Here is a 23,437-nt window from a genome sequence, read left to right on the forward strand (position 1 = left end):
TTGGTCCAACCGCAGGCAAATTTACTCAACTGTTATAAAATTTTGACACTAATGAAATTTATCAATTTATCAAAAAAGAAGATTTATTTGGTAATTATTCTAGTGACTTTCTTGGGTGTGAATCTGTCTTTTTAGTTTACTCCTCCTGGTTAAAAAATAAACCATAGATTGTTGTTACGATTTCGAACTTTGTTGTTTTTATGAAAAAATTTATAGGGATTTACATAAAATTGGTTACAAAATTAAGCAGGTTTTGAAAAACTTTAATTTTGTTTCCTTTTATGGAGTTTTAAGACAAGCAAAACTTTTTATCAAGAATGACATTTTTCGCTAAAATTGAAAATAAAAAAGTTTTTCCTCATGGGCACCCCATCCGTGGACACACTGTATAATAATAGACAATTTCAACTACATATTCCCAAATTTTCATCCTTCCTTTATTTTTTTGGAGGTTTTCGTAAAATTTTGCGTTCTCTGATCGGGCTAATAGTGTTTAAGTATTTTCTGCTTAAAAAATTGCAAAATATGTCAGCAATTTCAGTTGTTTATAAATGTTAATAACTATTTTAAACATGAACTTAGAATCTTCATATTACATGCAATGTTGGGTGTGTTGGTGCCCAAAATATGCTCAAAATTTCAAAGAGATAGGTTATAAGTTTATAACATAGTTTATAAGTTATTTAATTTGTTCATTTCAAATTAATTTTTTTGCAAGTTACAGTAATTCTATGGGTAGCTTACGAAAGAAGGTTTATTCTATCAATGATATTAAAAAAATATTATTCTGAAGGTTTTTATATGACTTATAAGTTGCTTACTCTAAAATTGTTTCAAATGCTTCACTTTTTGCTAATTGCCAAATAAAGCAAAAATTGACTGTTTTTGACCTTACTTTGTTAACCCTTCACCACTGACATGCAGTATGACTTACCGCACCGAAAATATATTTTCTTGTAAGACCTGTTTTATAAAATATTCCTAGAACACCATATGTGTTCATTCAAGTGGTGTGTAATTGTATCTGCTCTCAACTGCTGTAGTTTTAGTATGGTTTAGTGTTTGAGCTACGTTGATGTAGTTTTTTGGCAGTATCATGTACCACATCTCAGTGTTTACATTTCTATAGTTAAAAGCAGTCCAGTGTATTCTTTCGCTATTGGTATGGCAGAAACATCATCCAGTTTCCAGATAATACTTTGAAGGGAAATATCTTTATTTTACAGAGCATCTGTGGGCTCTCCATCAGCAGCAAGTACAAATCCCTTCCTCAGTGATGAACCAACAGTGACTGGTGAACCAATCTTGGACCTCTTCTCCAGTGGTCCTGCTCCAGAGGCTGCTAGGCCGGCTCAATCTTCCAATGCCCTTGATGATCTCCTTTCCCTTGGAGGTAATCCTTTTGCTGACTTTTCTGCAGCCCCTGTAACAACAACAGCAGCACCTCTAGGCCAAGATGCTTTTGGATCGACTGCCACAACTACTGACAATAACATGTGGGGTACCAATGGTTTCGGTGGGAACAATCTATTTCAAGCACAGCAGCCTATTCAAGCTCAGCCTTTCGGAAATGCCAATGATCTTAGTGGGTTGTTCAATACAAATGAGCCGTCAGTGTTTGATCCGTTAGGTGACTCTAAAACCATGAGTGCCCAAATCATACAGCAGCAGCCAGTTGCAGCTCAGCCTCCAAAAGCTGTGCCTGCGAAACTGCTTACTGGAGATTTGGAGTCCAGTTTAACATCATTAGTTGACAATTTGACAATGGATTCAGGTAAGACTTATAATGATAAAATTATTAGTTTCAATTTCAATGATGCTAATCGTTGGGCTGAAAAGTTCATAGGCTAACATAGAACGTAATATTTTTTTAAATAAAATTTGATTTTATTATTCAATATAGTTACCTTCGAAGGCGATACAACGATTATAGTGGTCATACAACTTTTCAATATCATTTTTATAATACAATTTGTCTTTAACCTCAAAATAAGCCTCAGTTTCGGCGATTACCTCTTCATTGGTGCTAAATTTCTTTCCAGCGAGCATTCTCTTGAGGTCAGTGAACAGGTGGTAGTCGCTGGGAGCCATATCTGGTGAATACGGTGGCTGTGGAAACAATTCGAAGTCCAATTCATGAAATTTTGCCATCGTTTTCATTTATTTGTGACACGGTGCGTTGTCTTGATGAAATATTTATTTATTAACGTGCATTGCCCACTTTTGGTACAATAATTTACAGTTTAAAAACCTCAATAGAATTAATGTTGTTCTGAAGCTATTTCCTTGTGGCATTTTTATGATTAATTATTTATATGGGAAATAAGCCACAATTAAAATGAAAAAAATAATTTTATTAACGTTTCGACGCCCAAATCGGGTGCCGTTGTCAAAATACAAAATATTACTAAAATAAACTAAAGTGTTGTTGCTAAGCAAAAAAATTCTTCTAATAATTTATTTAATCTCACTCATTTATATTGGCAATTCAGACATATATTATACATTTTAAAGTAGAAGACTTTAAAATGATATTGCCAATATTTATGAGTTGCGTTCCTGGGACGACTTACTGAAAGATAGTTCATTCGATTACATGAAATTAACCCCAACTCAAGAATATCCGTCATAAAAAATTATAGCATGTATAATAGAATTAGTCAAATAATAAAATCTTAATATAAAAACAATCTAAATACAGTCTAAAAGTGCTTAGAAAATAAAGTTAAAGTTAAAATAATAAAACAATACAACATTGATATATAAAACTGACAGGTACAAAATCATTAATTACACGTTATTACAATATACATATCACAATATATCACATTTAAAAATTTATATCAAAATTTGCTTTAACAGGCTCACAAATTTACTATAGCTTTCATTAAAAAAAATCCAAACTATCAGGATAACAGTTATCCATTCGTGACACTCTAGGTTTATAAGAATTAAGGCCAACATTGGTTTTCCTAAATGGCTGATGAAATACGTTAACTGATCTGGTGTTTCTTAATGGAACTGAAAACAACATTGTGGAAATCAATGAAGGACAGTCAATCATGCTATTAATGAGTTTAAAAAATATTTTGAGATCTGCCTGATCCCTCCTCACTTTCAAAGTAGGCAGCAGTGGCGGCTGGTCTGTAAGTGAAGGGGGAGGTCATATTCGGTGGTTCAAGATTTTTTTGGAAAAACAAGACCTACAAATCCCATTTTAAATCATTTCTTATTCCATCATCTGTATTGGTTTCTTATAACTTATTTTGCAATATGTTGTTTAAATTTAAGCGGATCTTTATTTGACAAGTAAATATGAAATAAGTAAAAGGAACAAGTCTTCATTACTAATTGTCAAATAAATCAGATAAATAGTATGATATAATATGTAACTATAACAGCCAGAATATCAACAAACTACTTAAACTCAAAACCTAAAATAAATAAAAACTTACATTTTTATGCGGATTTAAAAAGTAAATCGATTCTTCTGGCCTTAGATTTTGCGAAATGATCGATCACTTGCTCGTTGAAATTTGTGATCGTTCGAATACCTACCGCTCAACAACGAAAACGATACCTACGGTCTACGGTCAATGATCACGATTTAGTACCAACTTGCATATAAGTGCGTATTTTCGTGAACGTTCGGATTCAAAGTGCTGTATTCTCACAGTGAGGTCAAATAAATTTCTTGACCATCGTGAATGTTCGTATTTAGCTGTTTAAGAGTAATATTGCGGTAGTTTCAGTCAAAGATAAATTTGGCTATTCGGTACCGTCAAACAGCTCGTATTTCATGTTTATTTATCGGTAATATTTTGTCGGCATCTTTGTCGCTATATTTTACAACAACAAAATGACTGAAAAGTCAATACAATAAAAGCAAAATTTAACTTTGAACGATACTATTGTATTCCGAACATTTTTAATACAGAAAATTTTCTTTTTTTAAGGAAATAATTACATTATAATCGTTTGATTGTACAATTATTACAGGGAGGTCATTGACGTAGCCGAGTGGTAGTGTGCTAGGCTAGCGTGCCGGTGGTCCGGAGTTCAAATCCTACCGCCGGCAAGAACAACTAGACATTTTTAAAATGTTTATAGGCCCCAGGTCGACTCAGCCTGAATAAAATGAGTACCTTGGGTAAAACCAGGGGTAATAATAGGCGGTTGAAGCGTAGCACTGGCCCTGTTACCTTTCTTGTATACCGTAGGCCCTAGATATAGCAGACTACCCTGCTATACTCCCAAAGCCACGTGAGCGGTATAAAACGGGAGACTATTATTATAGGTCATTGACCAATTGACCTAAAGGGATAACCGCCACTGGTAGGCAGGGAAAATGTATCTTGTAATAATGCAAAATCATATGAAAATTCATTTACACGAGGTATGTTGGATTTATATGCTAGGTACCTAAAGAATTTTCTCTGCACCTGTTCAATTCTGTGAATGTGTGAAGTATAATGGGGGCTCCAAACTGAAGAACAATATTCCAATAAAGGCCTGACAAGACTACAGTACAGTACTCTAATAGCATTAATACTCCTAAAGTCATGTGTGCTTCTCTTAATGAATCCAAGCATCCTAAGTGCTCTAGAAACTATGATGTCAATGTGATTGACAAAAAAGAGTGTGGAGGCCATTGTGACTCCAAGGTCCCTAATAGATCTTGGGACAATGGTGTTCCTTTAATACTATATTCAAAATTAATTTTATTAAGTTTTTTGGTAAAAGTTATGGAGTTGCACTTAGTGATGTTTAGATCCATGGCATTACTCTCACACCACTCATCCATCCAGTCTGGCCAGATCTGATTGAAGTTTAAGACAGTCCTCTGGGGAGGATATTTTGAGGTAGCATTTCAGGTCATCTGAACAAAGACAAATGATAACAAATTTATGACTATGAATCTGCAATCAATCACAAACAAGTCTGGCTAATTGGCTCTGCCAAAGCTATTTTTCAAAAAGAAAAAAAAAAGGAAAATGTTTGGAGGAAAAATGGACAATGGCTTTGGATCAAAAGAACAAATGAAGATTTGAGTGAGAGAGTTATATGGGAAGCCCAGCATATAGCAACTAGAGCTAATAAGAACCCAACAACTAAGATGGCTAGGACACATACAGAAGATGCCAGAGAGTAGACTACAGAAAATGGTACCTACTGTCAAGTACAATAAGAGGACGTCACAGAAGAGGTTGATTCATGACAAGGTGGAAAATGGTTGTAGAAGATGATCGAAAAAGACTCAATGTCACAAATTAGAGGATGAAAGCAACGAACAAGAAGGGATGGAGGAGAATGGTCAATCAAGCCATGGACCTATTAGGCTTAACGCGCTTATTATTATTAATAGAATTTTGTAAATTATTTTGCCCTTTTATAATACATTAGGTACATTTGATGTTTTGTTGCTGATTTTAAAATGACTCAACAAATTACTAGATTCCAATATAGATTTATTAAAAGTCGATATATGTCGATTACAAAAACATTTAAGTTAATTGGGAATAATATTTTGTGTTAAATATTGACCTTGAACCACTTTTCATTTGTCATGCATACGCCCGATATTTGATTACATAAAAAAGTGATAGTATATTAACTGAACTAGATTGTAAATAAAATTATTTTGTTAAACTTTTGAAGAAAATTTTTGTCTATTGTATTGATTCTTTTAAGATTTCCGTTATACAGGGTGTCCCGAAAAGATTGGTTATAAATTATACCACAGATCCTGGGGTCAAAAATAAGTTGATTGAACTTCACTTACCTATATACAATAGGGCACACAAAAAAAGTTACAGTCCTTTGAAGTTACCAAAACACAATCGATTTTTTTTATATATCGAAAACTCTTAGAATTTTTTTATTGAAAATGGACATGTGGCAGGAACATCTTAAAAAAACAGTGAAATTTGTACACCCCATAAAAATTTTATGGAGATTTTGTTCCCTTAAACCCCCCCCCCCCCGCCCCCAACTTTTGTGTGCGTTCCAATTAAATTATTATTGTGGTACCATTCGTTAAACACATTATTTTTAAAACTTTTTTGCCTTCTAGTATTTTTTCGATCAGCCAGTTTTTATCAAGATGCGACTTCTTTTTTAATATGTTTACATAAAAATTTTATGGGGGTTTCGTTCCTTTAAACCCCATAAATGTTTCTGTACGTTCCAATTAAACTATTATTGCGGTACCCTTAGTTAAACACAGTGTTTTTAAAACTTTTTGTCTCTTAGTATTTTTTCGATAAGGCACCTTTTATCGAGATGTGGCTTCTTGTTTAATATAGTTCAGAATATACCTAAAAATGTAAATCTATATAAATAAAAGTGAATGTTTGTATGTATGTATGTACCCTATAGACTCACAAACCATGCATTTGATCGTAAAATGACCATAATCAAAGTTGTGCATGAACCCGGGATGGTTTCTGAAGTGGTACTATCTACCTAAGTGAGAAGGGGGCGTGCCCCCCCGAAATTTTTTTAAATTTTTTTTGATCAAACTCTTTTTTCTTAATTTTATACGATGTAGAACCAAAATATACATACAATCCTAAATTTTCACTTTTTTATCTTCAACCGTTATTTTTTAATAGCCATTTAAATATTTAACATCTATATATGTAAAATTCTCTTTCGCAGCGTTTGTTGCCATACTCCTCCGAAACTACTTGACCGATTTTTATGAAATTTGGCAGTTAGACTCCTTGCTGAATTGGCTATCTAACGGTATATAAATCATTATATATTAAAACGGTATATAAAAATTGAACAGTGTGGTCCTTCTCAGAGGCATTTTTCAGTATGTCACAAGTGACCGCAAAAAAGGTAAGTCCGTGATAATACACATTTATAATATGAAAAGGGTATTGAAGTTTAACCTTTTAAGTTGCAATTTGGTATAAAAACAAATCAATTGTGTTTATTGCATTTATAAAATGGTATTTTCTTTGATTTGTATAGTCTTATAAATTGTACAGATTATAGTCGTATATATAATTCGTAAATCATTTTTTGTTCGATTATAGCGCCATCTATCAACAATTAGTGATCACTTTTTTCTGTCACTTCCAACTTAATGCGTTAGAAAGAAATCGAAAAACTGTGATGCACTGAAAGATGCCTCTGAGAACGAGTATCCACCAACAAGTGGCAAACAACCAAAAAATGGTCATAGAAGATATAGAGATAGTGTTGATAGGTTATTGCGTTTAATAAACAATTATTATGAACCACAAATTAATATCTGTGATTATATACGTGGAATATCACATAATTTGTCCTATTAAATGTACCTCTCTTATATACCTACAAATTTTGCATTATTGTGAATAAATATTTGGACATATAATTTTCTTTTTTATTCGAGCAATTTGTATTTCGATCAATTTTTATATCGAGCAATTCATTTTCGAGCAGTTGATTTTGAGATATTGATCTCTAGCAATTGCGTTCGACCAACTGATCTAAAATTAAAATTATTCCACATTATCTAATTATGACACATTATCTAAGGTGCAACGAAGTTCACCGGGTCAGCTAGTTATAAATAAATTTTCATATTACCACCAGGTCTCTAATTGTACTTAACCGTATACAAATATGTGGTGGATGTGACAAATATTCAAAATATCTCGACAAAAACTGCCTTTTCGAGAAAGTACTAAGAGGCAGAAAAGTTTTAAAAACATTGTGTTTAACTAATAGTACTACAATACTAATTTAATAGGAACATACACAAAAGTTTAGGAGGTTTAAGGGAACAAAACCCCCATAAAATTTTTATGGGGTGCACAAATTTCACTGTTGTGTTTTTAAAGATGCTCCTGCCATAAGAATGCCACATGTCCATTTTTAATAAAAAATCTCTAATAGTTTTCGATATATTGGAAAAAATTGATTTTCATTTTAAATTTCAAAGGGCTGTAACTTTTTTTATGTGCACATTTGTACTAAGGTAAATTAGGTTCAATCAACCTATTTTTGACCCCAGAATCTGTGGTATAATTTATGACCAATCTTTTCGGGACACCCTGTATACAGGTGTCCGGAAACTCTCCCGACAAACGAAGACCGGAGATCCCTCATATAATTTTAAAACAATTTAACTCATTTCACTTAGTACCAAATGGTTCCTAAGGGAGCTAGAGCTCTGTAAAGGTGGCATCTTGTAAATAGTTTTTTAAACTACCTCCAGAACGCTTCTATGTACAGAAACGAAAACTGGGTAGAACTATGAGCATTGAATTGGACCAACTATTAGGCAGGTGTCCTCTGGTGTAAATAGTATTGAAAAAGGGAGTTTTTTTGCCTTTGGGCTCAAGTGCCCATTCAGCCAGTAGCAAATGTGTAACCTATTCTAACTAAACTAACTACACTATTATTCTGGAAATAAAAAGGGAGTTACAACCCTAAAAAAATTCTAATATTTCTAAGCTTGTGTATTTTACTTGGAATGTCGTCAGGATCTGTCGCTTTGTCATTTTTTTGCGGTCTTCAGATTTATCTTAATTTCCTTCATTTTTGTCGATTTTTCCCACTGTTCGTTTAAATTTTCACCCAAACCACAAAAGTTTATAAACTACGGTTGGATAAGTGTCTTCTTCTTCTTTACGTGCCATCTCCGTGACGAAGGTTGGCTATCATCATTGCTATTTTAACTTTTGATACTACAGCTCGAAAGAGTTCAGTTGAGCTGCATCCAAAACATTCTCTGAGATTTCTCAGCGAGGACATTTTTCTTCTACCTATGCTGCGCCTTCCTTGACTCTTTCCCTGCTTTATCAATTTTAGGAGGGTAAGTGTCTGTTGATCGGTAAACCAAGGAGAATAACCGAATAATTTGCTCGAGACATAATCATTTGACATTTCAATGTATTCAAATTCAACAGGTAGTAGAGGTCCTCAATGGAATTCCCCAAAGAACCAAGCAAAGCCAGCTGGTGGCTGGCCAGCTCAGCCGATGACAGCACCCGGGTACCGACCAGTCGGACAAGCGATGGGCCAACCCATGATGGCTCAACAACCGATGATGGGACAAGGAATGATGGGCCAACCCGTCATGGGTCAAACGATGCAGCCGATGATGGGGCAAGTGAACCAGTTCGCGGCCATGCAACAGCCCGTGATGGGCAGCCCTAAGATGAACGCCGGACCTCCACAGCAGCAGCAACAAGAGGTAACTTTTGATCCTTTTGGCGCTCTGTAATGTAAAAACTATTAAAGTATATGTGTAATATGGCAAATGTAAAATTTTAGCAACTCTGATAAGACGATTTATTTTTATTTATTTGTAAAGAGATTGAGAACAATGAACAAATATTTGCCGAACTTGTTTAGAGAACGTTCCTATATTTATATTTTAAGATGAACTAATTTATTTTTAGATTATATCTAATCTTACTATGATTTTTAACTTTTTTAAGTAAAAGGTATTTTATTGAAATAGAAATCATATCTATCTTTGGAGAATGTGGGTAAGACTAAAAAGCGCAGTGTTCAAAAAATAATTCTTTAAAATTGCTCACTCAGTAAAAGACGAAAGAAAGAAACAAATAAAAACAAGGTAAAAGATCAGTAAGTACGTATATGGTCCCTATGAGGCGAAAAAAATCATAAAGATTAGAAACAGACAGATAGACTGATTTCTCACACAGAGAGGAACTTTTAAAGTGAAATCTGCTACATGGGCGAGGTTAACTCAGTTTACTCACACTGTCACTTAACGTGGATACTGTTAATGTTAGTTACGTATCACATAGTACGAAAACTGTTGTATTGGAATGGCGTGTTTTCAAAATAACTATTATCTATTCGTTAATCATCATAATCATCATCAACAGCTGTTCCTTTCATCGTTGGATGTAAGTCTCCCTTAGGTGTGTCCATTCATATCTGTTTGCTGTTTTTTGCATCCATTCGCTTGATGTCATCAGTCCATCTTGTTTGAGGTCTGTCTCTACTTCTTTTGCTTGTCCTTGGTCGCCATCCGAGGATATTTGAGGATATTCGAGGTCACCATTCGTCACAGATAGGCACACCAAAAAGAAGAATTCACTAATTCAACTATGTAAAAAACGATCTCTTTATTTTAATGAGGTTAATATTTAAGATCTCCATTTTTGGAAGTAGCTTTGTAAGTCTTAAGGCATCATTTCTACTTCTCTTAGGACTTCATTTAATTTGTTTGATATTTGTCTGCAATATTATAGGCTAAACACCAATGGTGCAAGTACAGATCCTTGAGGCATACTATAATAGTAAGCTATTTTTTATCGATATTGATATGAATACGAGAGAAATTTATTCCGTATGCAACAGGCACCCTTTCTACATTTATAACATTAATAAAACAATTTTCGGGCTTAAATAATGTTCTTTCTTTTTCTTTAACTGAGTTTCTACCTAAAATAACCATAATATTTTAGAATAACTTTAGAGTAAATTATAATACGTACTAGTCTCATACCTCCTAGTATTACCCTCCATGTTAACGGGCCAATAGTGTCCAATTTTAAAATCATTAATAAGATTGTCCCTATTGGGCCAATTTAAATTCTTGATCGACTGCATAATCTAATGGGCATTGGAAGATTTATTCAATAATTAGTCAAATTGGCTCTGCATAATATAGTTGATCGTTGAAGGTTTATTCTAGAATGAATAAAATTGGCCCGTAGAAGCCTATTTTATAAGTGATAATGGACCTTGGAAAGATTTGTTTATTCGATAATTAATAAAATTGTCTCTCTATAATATAATGGATCTTGGAAGATTTATTCGATAATGAATAAAATTGGCTCCTACGGTCCAATGTTATGAAAGTGTTTTGGCCCCTACGAGCCAATTTTATAAGTAATAATGGACCTTGGAAGATTTGTTCGATAATTAGTAAAATTGGTCCTGCGTAATTCAATGGACCTTGGAAGGTTTATTCGATAATGAATAAAATTGTCTCTCCATAATATAATGGATCTTGGAAGGTTTATTCGATAATGAATAAAATTGGTTCCTACGGGCCAATAATAAATAAAGTGTTTTATAAAATTGGCTCGTCGGAGTCAATTTTATGAGTGATTTTTAATGCTGAAAAATATATATGTATAATGCACGACCAATCAAATTATCAAATGTGATTTTTTAAACATGTTTTTTTGTCGATTTTAACTTATTCTTTATACAAGTTAACAATTAATAATTATTCTAGTAGTGATATTTATCTAAGACTTTTAACCTAAGTACTGAATATTTGTTGATTGTTCCAATAATGTACAGGGTGAAGAAAATCCTTCGTTTGAAGATAGTTCTAGAATACAAAAGTTGCTTGAACTTTCTTCATGCGAGAGATAACTCGTCTGAATTCACTCTGGAGTGTCAAAATATTGTTTGACAGAGCTGTTCGAACTATGAAAAATCATTTACAATACTGGGTGCTACTTCGGCCAAATTATTCTTGAGTAAGCTACACCTGTCAAGTGTTATGTAGTAGTTTAACATTATTTTATTAACAGTTCTGTTCAGGTTTAATTGTTATGAGGACACGGAAGCATTACACAAACTTGGATGTTCCAGATTTTTCAGAATCAGCATCACAAAGGATATCTATTTGGAATCTTGTGGATATCGGTCATTACAGCTTGTTCACGTGAAGGTTTTTCCTGCTTCCTCTTTTTGGTTGTTCTTAATAAATAATATTGTCACTGTATGAACCAATATTTTGGTTGGTATATGTTTTTCGTCTTCTGTTTGTGCCACTAGTCTAGACATCAGAGACGAAAATTCCACTTAACCTCTAAAAATCTAAAGAACAAGCTGAATTTTGCTGGGAGTGTCAATTTTGGAACCCCAACCCTAAAACCCCCCCTCGTACAAGAGGAAAACGGAAAACATTGATTTACCAAGAATCTATGTCGCAGAAAAAAATGTTTCAAACAAGAAATGTAGCTGAGATAATTTTGAACAACAATCTTTGCTAGCGCTTTTTTGTAGAATTAACCGTTCTCTCAGAAACAACGCTTGAAGCGACCGGTGATTTTGAATGTCAGTTACGCGCGCGAAATCAATTTTTTAAATAAAATTGGTATCAACACGACGACGCACGGTAAAAATTCGATATCTTTTGATGAGTGTCCTATCGACAAAAATCAAAATGCAAGTTAAAGGTGAAGAATGCAGCTTTTGTATGCATTTTTTGCATTTTACTGCAAATGAGATCAGTTTCTATAAAGTTGTTAAAAAAATGTAGCGCGATTTTTGCCATTTTTAATGATTCTCATAAGATTAATAAAATTTATTACTTCCATTAACCGGTCGCTATGAAATTTCCATTGTTAGAGCCTAATCTTCAAATTCTATAACATGAAATTTCGATTTTGATTTTTGGCAACAAATATGAGGCATTTGAAATATGCCTAAAAAACGCTGAATTTAAACTTTCACGTTACAAACGATGTAAAATATTTAAAACTGACTATTTCCTATGAAAGTCTAAATTCAGCGTTTTTTAGACATATTTCTATAGCGGTACGCTTTAATTACTATTTTTGCTAATTTTATTTTCTTAATTTTTGATAACTTTTCTCAAAACGAAACGGCATTGGTCATTTAAAATCCACATGTGATATACAAACCATATGCCGTTGATTTCGAGAACGAAATAGTATCCCTTAAACAGATTGTGTAAGATTAATGTTTCTTTCAAGGAAACACTAATAGGTTACGATGCCCCAGATCGCCACACTCTTTATGTCAACTTCTTAAAATACCAAAAAGCTTCTCATCTCTTAAAAGGCAGAGGCAGTAATTTATGGGCCATTATCTCAAAACCGCAAAGCCAGTTGACATAAAAGTGGTGGTCCGGAGGCCAGTCACTACACAGCATGCAAACGATGCAGACAAACCCTCGGCTCGCTGGCAATCAACTCTCGTTCGAGATATAAGCAAACACACCGCTTGTTCACCCTAAATAAATAAATATATTACTGTTCGTCGTTACACTTATTTTTATTATTTTTAATTCCGTCAACTCACCTACCGGAATATTTCAAATGTCTCACATTTGTTGCCAAAACCGAAAATCTAAATTTCATATTATAGGTTTTGAACGTTAGCCTCTAACAATGAAAATTCCATAGCGACAAATTCGATGGAACTGACAAATTTTGTTAATATCATGACTCATGAGAACCGTAAAAATAGCAAAAATCGCTCAACATTGTATTTAAAATCTTTATAGAAACTGACATCATTTGCGACAAATTGCAAAAAGTGCACAGGGCCGCAATCAGGGGTATGTGACTCATAACAATACGTTATTCTTTATGGAATCGATTTGAGCTTCCTTGAACATTTTCTTTGACATTTTTTACATATATTAAAGATTGTTTTGTTCGATGTAGCGCCCAGTGTTTTGTTGATGTGCTTTGTGATATTTTTTTTCTCAAAATATATTATGAATGTTGGGATACATATGCGATCTCATTGTTTATTTATTTTTATAGTGTTCTTACTATTTTATTTATATTTTTAAATTGAATTGTTATTTGTCACAGACGGCACGTTATTGTATTGTAATATATTTTATCGAATATCAGGAAGGTTTTGTGCACAATCAACTCAAATGCTTTCGTTTTGTTTGGCTAGTTTTTAATGCGTATGTAAACATCGTCTTTCAAGACACGTATCCATTGTGTTGGTGCTCCGCGCCCCTGCAACTGCTCCACGTAGTGGATACGTTGGCGCTCCCACAGTGCGCGATCCACCTCGGTGCTTTAATCGGTGGCGGTTTATACGTAGGGGAGCGCATGCCGTATCGATTGGAGCAGTTGCACGGAGCGCGGAGCACCAACATAATGAATACGTGCCTTTACTGAATTCGGTAAGGGATACCGGAAATATGTGAACTACAAATGATAATTAAACGTTTTAGGGGTTGTTTCTAACACATTATACAGTGCTAGCCAAAAGTCCTCTCACCTCTCGTATCTTTTGAACCGTTATACTTACATATTGAAATTTGGAGGGAGTAAATTAATAACCGGACGTAAGCTTCTCAAATAGTCATAATAGGTAACGTCATAGTGGCAGATGACGTTACAGAGCCAATTTGGCCGATAATTTTTAATGGAACCGTATGGCAAGTGATGTCTCTTTTGAAAATATTGAAAATACCTGTTCAATCGTACCAATTTTGTTTGGGTTTACTTGATTTTGATGAATAAAGTAAATAAATACTAAAATTGTAGTTTTGCATTTAATTAATAAAGATTTAAACGTCCGGTTATGGTTATTTGTCAAATAAGTTGACATTGACGTAAAAACAACTAGACCAACACCATAGGCGGACGTTTGAATCTTTATTAATTAAATGCGAAACTACAATTATTTAGTACATATCTATTCAATTTATTCATCAAAACCTTACACTTAAACCAAAACAAAATTAGTATGATTGAATAGGTGTGTCAATACCTTTCAAACGAGATATCATTTGCCATAAGGTCCTATTTAAAATTATCGGTCAAAGTGGCTCTGTACGATATCTATCACTATTACGTCACTTGTTATGATTAGTTAAGAAGCCTATTTCCTCCCTCCAAATTCCACTATTATAAGTATAACCGTTCAAAAGATACGAGGGGGAGGGGACTTTTGACTGGCACTGTACGTATTCGATACAATACCAAGTTTAGTATCTGTTGATGTTAACATCATTGGAAGATTCTAAGATTAAGATTTTATTGAATAATAGAACCGAAATCAGATACTAAAAACTGTCTGAAATAGTCGTTACGCAATTCATCATCCTCAGATGGCGCTATTCTCTTAAAACGTACTTCCATATCTAGTACATACCTGTATTCTCCATTCTTAAGTTAAGAATGTGAGCTTAAGTTTTCTCAGTAAGCTTAAGCCGTCCCTTTTCCGTCCGCAGCTTCAATGGACTCAAAATGGTTCCTTTTAGTGCAAATGCGACCTTAAGACACACGTAAAAATGCATGGTGCAAAATCCGGCAAACGAGGTGGATGTTATAACACTAGAATGCTGTATTTGTCGACCAGGCGTAGCATTTTGATAAACATAGTCGAATTTCGACTTTTATTAGAGAATCACATAGAGTCTTTTGATTTTTTCGAAAGAATTTCTGGCCTGTACTATTTTCGATCTTATTTCTAGATCAGGATTTAGGCTGCTATTGATCCAACACCCCAGGTAATTAAATTTATTGACCTCTTCTAAAATGTGCAAGGTTGAAGTACATTTTGGTTTTTTAAGGTTGACATCACTTTGGTTTATTTTAATACCAAATTGCTCACAAACTGAGTTGGTCCTGTCGATGAGTCGATATACCCAAGTCAGAATCCGCAATCAATACCGTATCATCGGCGAATCTGATACTGTTGATATTTACTCCATTAAAAAATCCAGGAGGAAAATAAACTTCCTGTAGCTGGCTGTATACCATAAATCACAAAAATACCAAGTTTCTTGTAAAAGGTATATATTAAAATACCCTAAATAAGGGTCACAATACAAAACGTTTTCGGATTAAGGAATCCATCATCAGTGTTTAAAAGCCCTAAAATTAAGTATAACCTAATTAAATGAGATAAAAGTTAAAATTGACAGAGGTTTTCAAGAACAAGAGGTCATACTTACAAAATTTGCATGCCTGAGCCACCAAAATGTATCGGGTAAAAACCCTTTAAATGTAAATAATAATTAATTACTTAATTAATACTCCATTCACCTTAATTCCATCCTTGGACTCCTCCAGTGCCTCTTTAAATAGAAACTCGGAATAAAGATTAAATAGCAGGGGTGACAAAACGCATCCTTGTGTTAACTTCTTTCGTAATTTCTACTTATGCGGACGTGTAACCTTAGATCTTAACTCTGGTGTTTTGGTTCCAGTATAAATGTTTTAGTAATTTGATGTCCTTCCCATCGAAACCGACTTCTTGCAAACGTTCTAATAGTAGTTCGTGTCTTACTCTATCAATTGCTTTTTCGAAGTCTATGAAGACTTCTCTCGTTTCCATTCTGGCTCTGAATCCAAACTGTTCGTCTCCGATGATTGTTTCACATTTTTATAAATTCGGTTATGTACGACTTTTAATAGGACTTTTACTGCATGAATATTTTTAAATAAAAACCAAAAATGCATCTTAGTCATGCTTACACTAAAATGTACAATAAAGACACAAGTTTACAGTGTATTCGAACAGTTTAAGGGCTGGTATTTTATGTCCCGGTTAACCCTCGGTTAGCTAACCGGGGTTTAATCGGGACAGAAATATATGCATAACATAGGCATAAACGCAATTATACTTATTATTATAATCATAAATAATTATAATAATAATTATAATTGCATTTATTACAACGCAAGAGACCCTAACAGGTATTTTTACCTAACCGGGGTTTAATCGGGACATAAAGTACCGGCCCTAAGAATACGAATAGTTCTAGTAGATTTTTCAAGGTTAACGTTAATTCTGCGCATTAGTTTATAGCGCAGACAGATGACAGCTGTCATCAAAGTGACTGTAATTGCATATAATACACTTTTATTTTGTTAAAGCTAATACATACAGCAATACAATCTTAATCTTACAGACTCTATGGATATTCTAGACAAGTGTGTTAGATTCTCCCCTTAAGACTACTCGTGAACCGAGGAGACTGACGGAGAAAAAGGCCAGAAACTTGAGATATTATTTTGATAATACGGTATCCTTACATTCCCGTTTATTGAATATGTATAAATAATATAAATTGTTGAAAAGTGCTTCAGATTTTAATATCATCTAATGAAAATATCCGTAGTTTTACATGAAATAAAAGTACGTAGTGAAATATGTAAAATAAGGATTTAAAGTAATCAGTAAACATTATGTTTGAGGTAATTTTGTAAAATATATTGAAGGTTTTGTTTGATCAAGGTGGATATAAACTATATTAAGCATATATCACAGATTATAAATGGGGCTGAACGACCCATATATAGATTTCCACATAAGTGTAGGGCCAACATTTCTTTGAAACGCATAGACTAGAAAATTATATAGTTATTGGAAGAATTTCCTTTTTTAAACTGACTTATGCATCTTTTTGTTAAGAAGCCTTTCCGGTACAGATGTTTGTGACTAATATTGCTATTTTCGCTGATTTGCTGCTACTCCAAATATTCCAGAAAACCACTTCTTCCAAGGGATAGACCCATACACGGACTCTTCTTCCTTATACTTATACTTGTTACTTCTAATATAATCTGCAGTAGGCCATAGCGCCGTTGATTTCTTATTAAGTGACTCACATATTCTGTAGGCCTTGCATGCTAGCTGTGAAGATTATTGTGTCGCCTGTATATCTGAAATTGTTCAGACGTTCTTCATTTATCACTACTTCCTCGTGTATGTCTTTCAGGGCTGGTTTACATATCTTCGAAGTAGGGGCGATAAGACGCATCCCTGTCTGACACCTCTCTTTATTACAACGCCTTCCTTAGTTGGGTGTCTGGTTATGTATACAGGTTACTGATTATTCTAAGACCTGTCTATTGTTTTAGTTTGTTTTACTTCGAACACTGTTTTCTTACATTAGCTTTTTTGTAAAAGTTGTATTTTTTAGAAGTTCTAACGTCCAAATTATTGGTGTTATTATTAGTTTTTTTTTATTTCGTAAAAATCAGTAAACTTTGCATATTTTTCTTCATCGTTACAGCAACAAACTCTTTTTGTTGACTCGTTGAGAAAACTTGTTGTGTATTACTTCTAAAACAAACAGAAATTATCAAATCTGGACAGGAAATATTATCAATTAGGTAAAGCTGTGTTGTTGTTTTGTTTTCGATGTGACGACATAAAAATAGATATTGTATATTGTTCTGACTGTTTTTATCACATTTCTGGTTTGTGTTTATCATAATTTGTGTAATTTAACGTACGTACACGGTGGCCGAAAAAATTTTAAAGTATGTAATTTGGAAATAATAGGGAGCTTGCATAAAATTTTAAATTCGAAAAAAATGTTATAAATCACAACAGAACATAATTTAAAACATGTATCAAAGATAAAAAAGTTTTTGTTTGTTTTTCGTTTGGCCCCTAAAGACGATTAAAAATTCAAATTATACCAGCTAGCCCAAAACGCGTCGTGACGTCATCGGGCTATATGTTTACATTCTGAACCAACAAAATAAACAAAATTGTATATAATTTTAAATTAGACATTATAAACGTCAGTAGAAAATGCAGTTATGTGACGTTACAAGTGTTTTTGATCGTTTGAACTATTCATAGAAAATTTGTTCTTTTACAAAATGGTTTTATTTTCCATAGTAAACCTTCTTTCCTTTCCTTCAGTAACTATATCAAACTCCAATCTCAACAAACTGGTATATATTATTACAATGACATACGATAAATGTCATTAGAATATAAATATTTTTCCTTTATTCCGCGACGACGAGCTGGCCAAATACCCAAGTAGGTGGAGGCCAATAAACTAAAGAAGAAGAAGAATATACCTCAATATAACCATAAACGGAACCATATAGTTAAACTATGTGACGTCACGGGTCGTTTGAACTATTTTAAGATACATAAGACTTTAAATTTGTACTTCTAAGTTATTATGAGTTTTTGAAGCGTGAAATTTTGGAAATCTCATTTTTATACAAAATTGAACATTATTATATAATAAAAAAAATGTGCAAGTTCCCTATCGGTTAAAAGGAACAATTTCTTTGTGGTCGAATAGAGGTTATATCCTTACTAGCAAATCGATTTTGCGATTATTCGTTCACTGCATTTTGGAGGTGTCTTGCTGTTTCTTCGAATGTTTCACTGACTGCTAGTATTGCAGTGTCGTCTGCAAATGGGACCAGTTTAATATGTTCTGTAACAGGGTTGTTACAGGTATATAACAAATATAGTATAGGTCCCAGAACACTGCCCTGTGGGATTCCTGCTTTGATTGGTTATAGTTCTGAATATTCGCCTTACTATTTAACTCTAAAAGTTCTGTCTTCACAATTTAAGATGTAGAATACCTCACAATTTAATAATACAGTGTCAAAAATGCTTAAGAATTAAAGACAAAAAAGTTATGCGATAAAATAACCGTTGTCCTGCCCAAAACGGACGCCTATGATCGGTACTAAAAATTCGCAATGGATGGAATAGATTTATCTCTGGAAGATAAATAAACGTACCAATTTTTGTTTTTCTATATAGAAGCGTTCTGGAGGTATTTAAGAAAAACTCATTACAAGACGCCATCTTCAAAGAGCTCTAGCTCCCTTAGGAAGCATTTTCGGACTAAGTGAATAGGGTTAAATTGTCTTAGAATTATCAGAAGAATCTTCTGTCTTCGTTTGTCGGTAGAGTTTCTGGACACCCTGTATAGTACCCAAAAAATCCATTTGCAACCTAGCTGCTCAAGTGTCCCGACAAAAACCTTATTTCTCTGGACTAGTTGCTATGTCTAGGAAAATAGCTGAGCATATTTTATTCTCTTCTAGAGATCTCTCTATAATATTTGTTAGGCGATGTATTTGGTCTGTTGAGTGTTTATTGCGGAATCCAAAGTAGTGGGAAGGAATAATTTCTTTGTGGTAGAGTATAGGTTATATTCTTATTAGCAATATATTTTCAAATAATTTGGCCCATCTTACTTAATGTTATATTTTATAATTTTTGAAGACAGACATACGTAATATAAATAAAACCGGATGGTTCCCGAAAGTTGGCTGTATACCATCTAGTTAAGTAACTTTTAACGTGAAGTAAAAACTCTCTGGTGTAGTTGGTATAAAAGTTAATTAAGAATTAAAATTTTAAATATCCAAAAAGGATTACATTCATTGTTCAGAACGAACGTTTTCGGACTTAACAGTCCATCATCAGTGAACTACGTGTCCTTGGAAAATTGCCAGAATGCCAAACACTAGTTGGATTAAATGTTCAATCTACATTATTGGTGTGAGTTTTTATTGAATCTCACCCCAACAGTGGCGAAAAGGGTTTAATTATTACCTTTTGCTAATTGGACATAGGTGAATATTTTAGGACCACACGCATATGTCCCAAAGCAGGGAGTCCTTCGATATTAACAAACTAGTGAACTTTTAGAGCGACTGGTTCTGAGAATTTATTTGGTCTGGTTTTATAGTTACTAATTAACACGATATGAAGGGTTGTGCATACGAGAAATAAAAGTGACAAGCGACAAAAACATTTATTAACAACAACGAGTTTGACAAATAAGCGGCTTAACGATAAATTGTCTTAGTAGCGAAAGAGAGAGAAAGAGTCTATTATACAAATTTCCGTGTTGACAATTAGCGAGAGGGGTAATTATTGCGAGAGCGTAACGTATTTTCACGACGAAAAGAGGAGCACACATTAACACCTCGCCTTAGAGAGGCTGGCGACAGACTACTCAGTAGTACTCAGTTTTTATTCTAAAACTGCAATATTTTGTTTAATGCTAAGAATGTCACTTAACAAGAGCGTATCCATGGCATCCACACATGTTTATACCCTTGCGACCACCGAAGACGCCAAAGCAGCAACCGTATGTCCGTTATCTTTTGTACCCTAACACAACACTAACACTCAAGTTTTCAGAGAATTAAATCTTTCAAACACAATACAGATTGTCCCAACATATTTACATAAATGCGAAATAATTTAACTGTTGTTTTCACAACAATTATAAATACAAGAAAATAACGTGACTTAAAGTCGAGGGCAATGGATTGCCTCCAGAAACATGTGAGTACTCTACTTTTACGTAGTTTTTACGTCTGCTTTTTACCACGCAGACTAGCGTGGTCTAAAGGTCTGCCAAAGACTAGCTAGTCTTTGGCAGAATAGCGTGTTCCAAAGCAGACGTGAAAACTATGTAAAAGTAGAGTACTCGCATGTTTCTGGAGTCAATCCATTGCCCTCGATTTTAAGTCGTTATTTTCTTGTATTTATAATGTAGATTGAACATTTTTAATCCAATCAGTGTTTGGCATTGTGGCTATTTTGCAAGGACACGGAGTTAACTGATGATGGACTGATAAGTCCAAAAACGTTTGTTCTGAACAATGAATGTAATCCTTTTTGGATTTTTAAAATTTTTATTCTTAATTAAATTTTATACCAACTACACCAGGGAGTTTTCAGTTCACGTTAAAAGTTACATAAGTAATAGTTTATATCCACACATTGATTTTTGTATAATATTTTTGCTAGCGGCAAACTGTACTCTAGTCATTTAGATGTAAAATGTGAACGTATTGCAATTCGATTCCGAATCATTTCATGCAGTATTGTAAAAAAAATAACCCGACAGAACAATAATGTAGCGGTGTTAGAGATGTTTATAATATGTGTAAAGTACTAACATAACATAGTTTCCTTAGATAAATAATTGTGGTATACTGTTGAATACATTACACGGTTTTTGATTCTCGAAGCCGCAAAGTTGATTAGATAACTATTTTTTGGTTTTGTAAACACTTCCTATATGAAATTAATAAAGATCTTTAATGAACGAGTACTTGTAATCATTGTGTAGATTTTGTTGATTCATTGTACCACAAACTTTTGCGGTTAGAAAATACGTTTCTATTTCTCAATTACTAGCTATTTCCATTGGGTATTTTTGTGGTTGCGTACGAGGAGCTTTGGTAAATAGACAAGGGCGGATCTGTGAAAAAAATGTGGCTCAAAATGAGTCTTGTAGACAGTTATCTGAATGTTGCACTGAAGTACTCAAACAATTCAATGATGAAGTAAAAATATTCCTAAAAAGTATACAAAAGCCAAAATAAAAACATTTCCACGGTATTGTTGAGGATCTTCTTCTTTAAGTGTCATCTCCACGACGGAGATCGGCAATCATCATAGCTATTCGGACTTTAGAGACGGCTGCTCTGAACTGTTCATTTGATGTACATCCGCACCATTCTCTCAGGTTGCGTAGCCACGATATTCTGCGTCTTCCTACGCTTCTTTTTCTTGAATCTTTCCCTGCATAATCAATTGGAGTAAGTTGTATCTCTCTCCACGTGTAATATGTCTGAGATATTCTAATTTTCTTATTTTGATGGTATTTAAAATTCCCATTTCTTTATTCATCTTTCTCAGAAACTCTTTGTTTATGGCGTGTTCTGTCCACGATATTTTCAGAATTCTTCTGTACACCCACAGCTCAAATGATTCTAGTTTTTTCATTCAAAGTCCAAGCTTCCATTCCATAAAATAAAGTCGAGAAAACTTAGCACTTAGCCAACTTAGCTCCAACTACAAATCTCGTGTGCAGAACACTTTTCTCATTTTGTTAAAATTTGCTGTAACCTTTCCTATTCTGACTTTGATCTCCTGGAAGTAATCACCTGTGGAGTTAATCATTGTTCCAAGATATGCATATTGGTCGACCCGTTCGAGATTGGATCCGTTTATGAGGAGATTCTCGCTATTTCTTTGAGTTTTCAATATTCTCATAAATTTTGTCTTCTTGAAGTTCATTGTTAGACCATATTCTTATCCAAATTCCGCTATTCTGGTCACCAGCCTCTGAACTGAAGATCCTCAATATTTTCGGCTAAAATGACAGTGTCAGGATTGTTGTGGATACAGGAGAACAAAGGTCAAAAAGAAATCAAAGATTCAATAATAAGAGAAAGACAGATGATTAATTATTTATATGGGAAATAAGCCACAATTAAAATGAAAAAAATAATTTTATTAACGTTTCGACGCCCAAATCGGGTGCCGTTGTGAAAATACAAAATATTACTAATAAACAAAAGTGTTGTTGCTAAGCAAAAAAATTCTTCTAATAATTTATTTAATCTCACTCATTTATATTGGCAATTCAGACATATATTATACATTTTAAAGTAGAAGACTTTAAAATGATATTGCCAATATTTATGAGTTGCGTTCCTGGGACGACTTACTGAAAGATAGTTCATTCGATTACATGAAATTAACCCCAACTCAAGAATATCCGTCATAAAAAATTATAGCATGTAATATGTCTTTAAAAAGACAACCAAATGCAACGACAGTAAAATTCTCGAGTTAGAGACTTCATAGTAAATCACAAGGGAAAACCAGGAAAAACCCTGTGATACTATCCCGACATCGTAAGTATTTGGTCTTACATTAATTTACTCTCAAAAAATAATACCAAATTCTGACTTGTAATATGTTTAAATTATAAATAATATTAATAATACTAGATATATATAATACTAAAATATAAAATATGTACTAGCTCGATATTATTGACTTATTAATCTTGGTATTTTCTTTCTATTGACTTCCTCTTTCAGTATGGGTAACCACATCCTACTGCATTCTACCGAGGAATTTGCGACACAATTGGTTTCATTTAGCATAATTAGAGCCGCTT

The 23,437-nt window shown here is 33.7% G+C and overlaps 1 protein-coding gene across 1 annotated transcript in view; it reads left to right on the forward strand.

The window, feature by feature from the left end:
- LOC114327148 (phosphatidylinositol-binding clathrin assembly protein LAP-like) overlaps positions 1 to 21,568 on the forward strand; it is a 37,273-nt gene extending 15,705 nt beyond the window's left edge. Inside the window, exons 2-3 of the mRNA XM_028275668.2 lie at positions 1,227 to 1,774; positions 8,910 to 21,568. Coding sequence (XP_028131469.1) covers positions 1,227 to 1,774; positions 8,910 to 9,226 — 865 coding nt within the window. The 3' untranslated portion in view covers positions 9,227 to 21,568. The remainder of the gene's footprint in view (positions 1 to 1,226; positions 1,775 to 8,909) is intronic.
- Positions 21,569 to 23,437: the final 1,869 nt, after the last annotated feature.

Source organism: Diabrotica virgifera, chromosome 3 (genome assembly GCF_917563875.1).
Source record: "Diabrotica virgifera virgifera chromosome 3, PGI_DIABVI_V3a".
In the NCBI taxonomy this organism is placed as follows: Eukaryota; Metazoa; Arthropoda; class Insecta; order Coleoptera; family Chrysomelidae; genus Diabrotica; species Diabrotica virgifera.